General features: G+C 41.2%; 1 protein-coding gene across 1 annotated transcript in view; it reads left to right on the top strand.

The window, feature by feature from the left end:
- The first annotated feature begins 6574 nt into the window (after window positions 1-6574).
- The window catches only part of LOC119421549 (RNA binding protein fox-1 homolog 2), a 66932-nt gene continuing 62664 nt past the window's right edge, over window positions 6575-10842 (top strand). The window contains exon 1 of the mRNA XM_037688893.1: window positions 6575-6997. Within this exon, the coding sequence (XP_037544821.1) occupies window positions 6764-6997 (234 nt within the window). The 5' untranslated portion in view covers window positions 6575-6763. The remainder of the gene's footprint in view (window positions 6998-10842) is intronic.

The raw sequence follows: 10842 nt of genomic DNA on the forward strand, positions 1-10842 counted from the left end.
GGGATTAGGTGTCTTGCTCAGAGACACCTCAACATTTGGGAATGGCTGGGAGTCGAACAGCCACTTTCTGGTCCCCAGTTGGCTGCCCTGCCTGCCCCATCTCGGCCCCACAAATGAGTCAGCCTGCTGTGAGGAAGACATGTTTGTGTCTATCTGCGTGCTGAGGTCCTTAAACACATCCCCCTGCTCTACCTGCTGGCCCTGGATGATCCATGGTTGAAACAAACGTTCTGGTGTTCGGGCTGCACATTTAAAAAAAGAGCCATTCCTTCACTACTGCACGAAACAGAATTTGTATAAAAAGCGAAGAGGAGATAAAACACATCCCGTATTTAAAATCAATTTGTTTGGTTTGAAACCTTTTTAAAACGCTTGCCGTCGTCTGTCCAGTAAAAAGCAGTGAATCATAAACTCAAACTTAAATGAAGCTGAAGATTCAACAGATGTTGCAGCAGGTTATTAACACTAACGGTGTTAAAAGCAGATGATAAATCCATGAACAAAATCCTAGTGTGAGGGTGGAAAGTGTCAAGATATTTTGCAACCATGTCCTAAAGTGTGAGGCTTGGACCCTCCACACCACATCTTGGTTTGTAGGCAAACTGTAATGGATCCAGTTTGTCAGATCCAGTTTGGCGCTCACCACTCTCCATACGTTTGCTCAAAGTCACAGCTCTGTCATCCTTTAGGTCCTTAGCACGAGTCTTTTTGGGGATTGGAACAATGTGGGATTCCCTCCATTGCCAAGGGACACAACCAGAATCCAGCAGCCTCTGGAACAGTTTAGTGAGAGGCCCAATCAGCTGAGAGGAACATTTACTTTTTAATATTACTGCAAAAAAACAAAAAATAAATAATAAATAAATAGTTGTGGCAAGATGTGTAAACTGTTACTTTGACTGGATTGGATACTGAAGCCCACATGAATGAACTGGTGTTATGACAAACTTTGAGGGGGTGTGGTAGCTTAGTGGTCACAGTGCTGTGGTCCAAGGTTGCGGGTTCAAGCCCAGTCTGTCAGGAAGGGCATCTGGTGTAAAACAATTGCCAAATCCTTCATGTGAGTTTGTTGGTGTGGTGACCGCTGAAGAAGGAAGACAGTTATGCTTAAGTTTGCATTCAGCAAGGGTTGACATAAGGAAATGTTCCAGCGGAGAACCTCTTGACAGAATCTGGTTGTCTATCAAAAATGTTTGGTCATCTGCAACCTTTCAAATAAAGAAGGCAAAAAAAAAAAAAAACCTCAAGAAAACTAATTTATTAAGTATATTGCACTTTATTCAAAGTTTACTTTATACAAATGTTATCAGTCAGCCATCTTGTGAATTGCTTAGAATGTCCAAGTTACTGAGAGGAAGACTCTTCCTGGAGCTGCTGGAGTGGAACTTCCTCCTCCTCCTCCTCCTCTTCATCAGACTTGGCAGGAGAGGCACTCACAGCAAAGTGAAGGCATTCAATTTTCTGCTTTTATTTATTCAAACAGGAAAACAATAATCGGACTGAAATTATTTCTACACTTCGAGGTTACTGACCCCCCCCCCCCCCTTCCATAAACACATCTGAGACCTTTTTCCTGCATACAGGTACTCATATACACAGGGATATGTGTATATGACCTGAGTAAAAGTACATAGTATACTGTTCTCTAATGAAATGTGTGGGAGTGGTGGCACAGAGGTTAGAGAAGGTGGGCCTGTGATCGGAAAGTCGCCGGTTCAACTCCCTGGACCGACAACATGAAAATGTGGGTTGAAAAGAAAAAACACCCACACCTTCCTCCACCCTCAATTGCCTCACTCTGGGCCCTTGAGCAAGGCCCTTAACCGCCACCATCTGCTCCTAAAAACAGGTCTCTCTTGAAAATGAGTCCCCGTGACTCAGTGAGACTACCTGTCTAAATTCATTCAACCTTTATTTAGACAGGTTAATCCCATTGAGCCTCGAGGACTCATTTACAAGAGAGACCTGATTTCAACAAAGAATGATGACAACAATGGACAGACACAAAAAATGGCATACAATTTTTTTTTATTTTTTTTTACAAATAAGATGGCAAAAAAAGTAACAAAACAGCTAGATTATAAAGCGAATGTAGAAAACTAAAAACAGGAACATGTCTGCATTGGTCCCTGCCAGGAGTCCAACAGATTCTTAAAGCCACTTAGAGAGGTCAAGGTCGAGAGCTTCAGATCTTTTTGTAAGATATTCCAGGAAACAGGAGCGGAGTAGGAGAAGGTCCTTTTGCCTAGTTCAGTCCTCATTGAGGGAACACTGCAGGTAATGATGTCCTGAGAGCGCACGCTGTAGCTGCACTCACGCAGAGACGTGTAGGAGGAGATGTATGAAGGCAGCAGACCAAGAAGTGATTTAAAGATTAAAGTGTACCAGTGGGAGAGTCTGCGTGAAGTTAATGGTGACCAGTTAACCAGTGAATACAGGGTGCAGTGGTGGGTACGGTAGTGTAGGGACACATCAAGGTTTTTCTACCATCAACTTTTATTATTTTGATACTTTGAAAGTGACTGACTCTCATTCACAAAGCTGGACAGTAAGGAACCATGTTATATAAGATGAATAACAAAAATCTGTTATTGTAATTAGTTGCACACCTGGTATTAAGATTTCAGCAAAGCTGAAAGGCCCTTTTATATGAGAACCTTTCCATCTGACCTGTGAAATATAACATCTAAAACGTACGCCTATCTCTTCCTAAAAGGGAGGATTCATCCTAAAGTCTTAGTGTGTGAGAAAGACCCCGTTGCTCTGAAGGACTCTTTGCCATCCCATGGTAGAGATCACTTCTGAGTTCTCCTTAACACAAGTGAATGTTTTCATGTAAAACTGGTAATCAGAGGGTACAACTGTGTGTGCATAAGTTCTAATGAAAATGTTTATGGATGAGTAAAAACTTGCTTAGAAGTTTTGATTATTCTGTTATATTGAGAATTTACCAAAGCAGAGTAAATTAGCCACTTAATATTTTTGATTAAGGTTATTAAAGTTCAAACAGTAACTTGAAACGAAGGTCCACCCTTCTGTCATGATTGGCTCGACCATCAATATTGTAACGTCCTCTAAGTCAAAGAAATTTATTTCTGACATTTGGCTTAGAGCAGTCTGGAAGAAGTTTTGAAGGAAGAAGGTCAAACAATTGGAAACTTATTGCCAGAAGATCTTTGCCACCAGAAGAAGGAAACGCAGCCCTCCAGGAGCTCATCAACTGACCCCCCTCGGGAGCCAACGTTCGACTCTAGATTTCAGCTGATTTCCAGAGGCGAGGGAAATCCCACCTTCGGCGCTAGAATTCATCTCAAGAGTTCTGGTTACCCTCTGGGCGGTTGAATTGCAGACCACCCTCCAATCGGTAGGAAAAAGCTGCTCCTTTTTCTCTGCTTGTGTCTGATGCCCAAGATAAGAAGTTGTCCAGTCTAAAACAATTCATCATTATTAATTAGAATTAAGTTCTCCTAAATTGACAAATCAAATCTAGCCAAAACACTTCATTTAGCTAACTTTATAGATGATCATTTACTCTGCTTTGTAACCTCATAATTCACCATATTAAAGTTTAAAAGATAACTCCATAACCTCCTGTGTTGTCAAAGCCATCATTTCATTCTTCAGCTATATTCATCGTTTTGATCACTTATATTCACCAAAATCGATAATAAACCTCACAAAACTGTACTTTGACTCGAAGCGTTTTTATTATAGATGACATTTGAATTTAATACGTAAAGAACTCACTAAAAAGGTAAAACTCGAGTCTGATTCAATAATTCTTGCTTCAGAACAAGAAGCAATGGTGCCCCTTCAGAATAAAATTACTAATAAAAAAATTCAACAAGCTGAGGACAGTTTCCTCTACGATAATCACAGCCAGTTATGAATCTTAGTGCACCATGATAGACAGCATCCAACATCTGCAGGGTGCTTGTAGGAGCGTTCATGTAAATAATGTCACCGTAATCAATGGAGGGAAGGAAAGTTACAGTTACAAGGTGTTTCCTAGCGTTCAGAGTTAGACAGGATCTGTTTCTGAAAAAGAAACCCAGTTTAACTTTCAGTTTCTTTAGGTTTTCCACATGAAGCTTAAAAGAGAGATGTGAGTCGACCAAGATACCCAAATATTTATAGGAATCAACAAATTCAATGGGGACACCATTTGAGGATGAAATCAGAGGAAGAACTGCTGGGACCGACTTTCTGTTTGAAAAAAAGCATCCCTTTGGTTTTGGCTTGGTTCTGTAGACACCAGTACAAATAACCAGTACAAATAAGGTCCTTAAAGGGTACAAAACGTCTTGAGCAGGAAGAGCTGCAGTTGTCCATTTCTCATCAGAATGTTCTGTTTCCTCTGACACAGACCTTGATAATCTGAGCCAGCATGGCGTCATTTAAATGTTTCACTTATCAAACTTATCCCTGAATGTGATTTAAACCACTGATCCTACATTCCAAAAACAAATGATACATAAATAACAGATATTGCTTAATTTAAATATCAGTCAAATTCAGTCGACACGTTGACTCAAATTTTGTTTTAAAATAATATGGTAATATATACTTTCAAGAAAAACTGTTAGATCACTAATTTGACTTTTCTCTTTCAAACAGCAACAGTCCCCTGACATTGTACCCTGATATTTAAAATAATCAGTGTACGTGTAATGTTTACTACCTGAAAACATAAATGTACCTTTAGGCTCATAGTTACCTTAAGGTCCAATATTCAACCCTAGAGAGGTCCAGATCATTTGTGCCTTCTGTTATTATGAATTTGATTATTTTTTATTGGATGATTTAGGAGACAAAGCCTGTACAGCTGCTGTATTGTCTTTTTAAGCATTTGATCACTGTCATAGTCTGAGTCTCAGGTGTTTTGTACTTTACTGTGAGCTGAGTTGCTGTATTGATCAGCTTCTGTTCCTGCAGCCCTTGTTATCGAGTATAGATGTCCCCAGTACACTTATCTTCTTGCTTAATTTATTACCTGCACCTCTCATCAGTCACATTCCAGTGCAGCAATTTTCAAACTTTTCACAAAGACCACTTCAGAATATACTACATTTTTAAAGTACGCTGATCATCTTTGTCTGGACCTACCTTGAGTCATGGTGTCTAGTGACTGAAACAATCAAAGACATTGATATTCACTAACATGAATGTGTCTCTAAAGTCTAGCAACAAGCCAAAAGATGATCTGATCATTACAGAGAATTTGTAATCTGTACGATTTTTATATTTTAACTCGGGGGCTAAACAAAGAAGATCTTCACTCACACGTGTAGTCTGTACAGCGTCTTTGACTCCTTACATCAAACGGTTTCAGTCACTGGACTGATTCGGGAGGATCCACTGAAATTCAAAAACACACCCAACAAATTGGGGAATGAACAAAAATAAAGTAGGGTCTTATACTGTAATGCTCATTTGTGCCAAAGGAGACCCTTTAAATTCATCAACTGCTGTTTTTTTAATATCCACCAGAGGGCGCTAGAGGATCAAAGTAAAACCGTGACTGCACCATATTTATCCCCTTAAAAATTAAAACATCAGGAGCTAGAGACCATATAAAACACTTTGTTTCCATATTTCATATTTCCGAATATTGATTGGTTTTATTTGAAAAACATAATATATAAAAAGATAAAAATACAGAAAATACAAAAAAATGTCATCATTAGAAAATTTAGTCTTTTTGGTATAAATGAAACTTATTAAAATAAAAACACTTTTTGCAAATAATACTGATTTATTTATTTATTTTGTTCCGTAAACATCATACATGAAAACTGACGTACCTCTGTGTAAGAAATTAACACCCATTTGAAAAGTTAGACAACAAGTAAAGTGTAGGTTTAAATAATTATAATTAAAGCAACCATATTTGTTTTGTTTCATCCGGAAAAAAAAAATAAAAAAATAAAACTACAGCTAAGAATGGAGGAGGAGGGAGATGAGGAGGCGGCGGTGAGCTGTGGGAGTGGGGGGTTGAGGAAAAAAGCAGGAGAAGGAGACCTGAAGGAAACGCAGACCTCAGATCAGTTCTGCTCACCTTACCGCCCTCTCTACGCAGAGAAATCTGACCGTGGATCAGCGCGCCGAGTCCTCGGTCCTCACTTGAGGAAATCGTGTTCGTCCAGGTCCGCACGCCAAGACTCATCCACAGCAGACGAGCGAGGGAGCGGACAAGAGGACGGCAGGGCACTGCTAGGAGGGAAACACGTCCACGGAGGAGTTTTAACACAGAAACCGAGGAGCGAGCAGCCAGGAGTGACCCGCCGCGCACAAGGAGAAGCGTTACATTCAGCTAATTTCCAACATTTTCTATCCGTGGCAGCGGGAGCGTGCTCTCCTCGGAGCCACATTTAGAAGGAGAGCTAGCGGAATGTAATGCTAGCGAGCAGGCTAATGTTAGCTAGCTAATTAGCTTGTGGGGCTTTCGGGAGTCGGACGTTTGATCTTTTATGAAAACGGGTCGAGTGTTCGGCGTCATTTTTCACGTTTTTTTTTTTTTTTTTTTTAAAGAAAAAGGCTGTCTTTTTTCTTGCCTTTTCCAAGACCTAGTAATAAATGGTCACAATGGTCTGGCTTGCCTAAGCTAAGTTAAGACAATAAACAGTGCGAGCTTTTTCAATCTAGATGAAAATCTGTTCAGTATTTGTGCACGAGCTGTTGTTTTGACTGTGAGCCGATTCAGAACAAGAGGAGCAGACTTTCCTTTTTTTTTTTTTTGTTGTTGGTGACTGACTGTCGTCCGATGTTAATGTCGACCGACGTTGCATCTATAATGCTTCCCGTTAATCGGGGAATAATGGACCACGAGAGGGACATTGATCCAGCGGCCGCGGGGCCAGCGGTTGTCCGGGGGATGAAGCGCGGAGACCCGGAGCCCGACGCCCAGACCGCCGCTGCCCTGGCTGACCTGGCCGGGGCGGAATGCAAAAGACCACGGATAGACGGGACCGGGAGCGTGGTTGGTGACATCGGACAGGTAATGGAAACACAAATAATCCCTCACGGTTTTGTTGGCACCACAACAGAAGCCTCTCTCTCTTCTTACTGTAAAACATTGTTCCCTGAGCATCACCAGTGATGTTCTGACCAGGCCTCCCATTTCTCTCTGCCACCGTGTCATCTTTGTAATAAAGAAATGAAGCCTCATAATCCGAGGCGTGATTGATAATTTACATGCGAGGCCTGTGCTCAGTGAAGGAGCAGCCCCAGACAAAGGTAACATGATCCAGGCTCCATTCCTATGACAGGCAGCAGCACAGCAAAGATCAGAGCCATTCATCACGTCAATCCACTGCTTTTCATCACATGTTGCAAGATATTAAATGCAAATATTTACCCATAAAGGTCATTTATTAGTGACTCATCCCAAATCCTGACACGTGTGCCATTAATCGCTCCATTCCCCCCTCTTCACTGTTTCTAGGTGTTAAAAGAGAAAGGCAGACATGGATGGGGGGAGGGGTCAGCACAGTGAAAGACAAAGAACCAGGGTCTTTTTTGCTGGAGGCTGAAGGAGCAAAGGGTGCTGGGGGGGCCCTTCTAAACACCGGTCTTCCCCTGCTTTCATGGCTGAGGCAGCAAAGCATCTGCAGCCCGTCCGGCCTCTCTGGACTAATTACTGTATTACAGTAAACCAGAGGATAAGCGCCTCTCCTGCTTGTTCTCCCTGCTGGATCTGTTGCCGTTCATTCCCGTCTCCGAGCTCGCAAACACGCCGCACCACATGTAGTTTTGTTTTCCACCTACACATGGCTTGATCTTATCCAGTAGTTGGAGGGAACGTTTTAGCTGATGTTTGGTGTTTTTGTGCAGGGAAACGACAGCCGAACAGGGCTTGAGGTCAGCTGTGTGTAATTGAATCCAAAGGAGTTGGTAAATACTGGCATCTGAAATAAACAGTAATGATCAGTGAGTTTACAAGAGGATGGATGCCAGTGAAGGGGAGAGGTTATACCCTGTCTGTAAAGATTATATGACAGTGAGCGGCATGTCATGGGTAGAGTTTAGGCTGTCTATTGATTGCTAAACGTGGAGGGGAGTGGGCACAACAGGATCATAAAAAAAAAAACAGAATGATAAATGGAAGACGAGTGAGAAAATGATCAATAGATACAGACTGAGAAGATTAAACAGGCAGAGAGTGATTCTGAAATGAATGTGATATGCACGTAGACTACAGGAAAGAGATGTGATGTTGTTTGGGGGGGTGCAAAATAAAGGATAGAGGCAGTGGATGGAAAGAAACCCGGAGCCATTAGCTTGCACCCACCAGGGATCTGGATAAGAGGATGAGCGGAAAGTGATGGATGACTGGAACAGCCTCGGTCGTTGGGGAGATGAGCAGGAGCATCTGAATAAAGATGAGTAGTTCAATAACACTTTATGGAGAATAAATAAAAAAAGAAAGCGACATTGAGGGGGTTACATCAGCAATTCAGGCACTCATTGCAGGAGAAGATGAGTTCTGGGGCGGCTACCAGAACCGAGCGCCCCCTAACAATTAGTGCAGGCCTCCCGCTGAGAGCCAGAGGAACGCTGACCTTCCAGTCTGCCTGGAAATCAGCACCGTAATAAAATATGAGGATGGAGCATCCTCTCTTTGTGCGTCCTGCCTCTCCTCCCCCCGCTTTGCCTCATGCAAACTGCAGCAGAGCTCCCCCCCACCCCCTCCCATGCACACTTTCATCCCCATTCCACCCTCTTGCATGTCCTCTGATTTGTCCCCCTCCTACCCTCCACACCCCCTCAGGCATATTTCCAGATTGCTAATTGACTCCTGGTTCGCAGGCTTTCAGTGTACCAATGAACACCCCAAACCCTCCCCCTCTTCCATACTTTTCTCTCATCTATTCCATCTCCCCCTCCTCCTGTCATTTTTTAATTATTTCTCAGTTCATCTCCTGAATCTGTGCATCTCTTTCAGTACGCTCTCATAATTTCCTCTCACGTTCGTTTTTACCCCCCTCATATCCTTCACATCTCGTCTCATTTTTTTTTCCATTTTTGCTTTGGCTGTATTGATGTTTACCCTTGAGGCAGTGCTGTGCTCCACTCTGATGTAGCAGGAGTACAGTTTCTAACTCTCTCTTACTCTCTGTACGGCGCTCTCACTGATTCGTAGAGCCGATTTGTCCTATCGTTGGCAGTAAAGAGGCTTTGTGTTGCGCTAACGAGATCAAAGCTTATTTAGGAGGGGGCATTAACCATACTGATCACTATAAAGGGTAAAAAAAAACGGAAGTGGGAGTTGTTAGATTTCAATGAACATAGTGCATAAAAGTTATTACCAGCAATCTGTTTCAAATATGAAACCATGCATTAAAAAGTGTGACAGTACAAATAGAAGCAGCAAATTGTTAAATTAACTATATAAAACCTCCAGCTAACGATGCTACTTAAATGTTTTACAAAAGCTCTCTGCAAAAATCAGCATCTTGCTTTTACAATTCTTTACAAAACATACTGTTGGTTAAATTATCTAAAAATAAATGTTTTGGTGTGGGGAATTTATTTTGATGAATGGGACAAATGCACTGAAGCGGCCTTTTTACTGATCCGTTCAAAATTTGTGTCTCACCTCACACCTTTATTATAAAGCATGATAATTAAACCCCCAAAACAAGTTTTTGGGTCAGAAATAGTATGATATGACTTTTACTTTTGACAAAATCCACAAAAAAAGGATATCAATGGTATTTATTAAAACTTGAGAAAACCCAGCCCTCTCTGGAGTACTACAGCTCAGACATATATTACTGTAGGAAAAAATTTAAATTATAAATTAACAGAAAGTTGGACTTTATGTGACTGCATATATATTTTACTTTTTTTCCGTTTTATGATTTTTACAGGTTTTATTTTTCTCCACAGAATGTTTAACTGATGATGCTTCACACTCAGATCATGTAAAATATTCTGTTCTTTAGCCAATAAACTCTTCATACTCCCACATTACTTTTTGGTACATGTCCAAATGATGCATCATAACAGGCTTTTTTGTCTTCTTTTACCAGGTCTCCCTCACTGCTATAGGACTTGCGGTTTTCTCCCAAATCCCCTTAGAATGCAGAGAGTGCACGCCCAGGCTTCCACAGACTTCTGTTATATTTTAGCTCAAATATTTTGAGCCTTTGAATGTAGCGTCACCTCCAGCACAACAAGACGTTTTAGTGGTTTTTGTTAAAATAACCAGTGCTGCTTCAGAAACACGGTTTCATTTTTTTTATTTTTATTTATTAGTTTGGCTACTTCTCAGTCTTGTTCATCTGTTTCACACATAAATCCAATATGCAGTAGTCCCTCGCTACTTCGCGGTTCATTTATGGTGGATTCCCTCTATCGTGGTTTTTCAAAATAAGATTGGACATGACACACAATTGGCTGATTGATGGATGAGCTGCACAATCGGCATTGAATTTTTATTTAAAATAAATTATTTTAAATTATTTAGCACCTGTTGCACATTTGTGCAGCCCAGAGCTACCGAAAGTTTCCTCCTGAACTTTTTTGCAGCCCATACTGCATACTTCCTGATGCAGCTGATCAGCTGTTCCCCATGCAGAGCAGAAAAGTGGGCGTGTCCGAGACCTCTTGCAGGTGGTTGAGGGCATCGGAGGCAGCGAGCTGAAATCATGGCATTCTGTGCTCTTTTAGTGTTTAGAAACATTGTTTAGAAACATTGTTTAGAATACTGTAAGTGTGGGAAGGATTTAAAACGCCTTTAAATATATATATATATATATATATATATATATATATTTAAAGGTGTTTTAAATTCATCCATCCATTATCTTTTACCCGCTTCTTCCATTTTGGTTCATG

This window comes from Nematolebias whitei, chromosome 15, assembly GCF_014905685.2.
Source record: "Nematolebias whitei isolate Nwh7 chromosome 15, NemWhi1, whole genome shotgun sequence".
Taxonomy (NCBI): domain Eukaryota; kingdom Metazoa; phylum Chordata; class Actinopteri; order Cyprinodontiformes; family Rivulidae; genus Nematolebias; species Nematolebias whitei.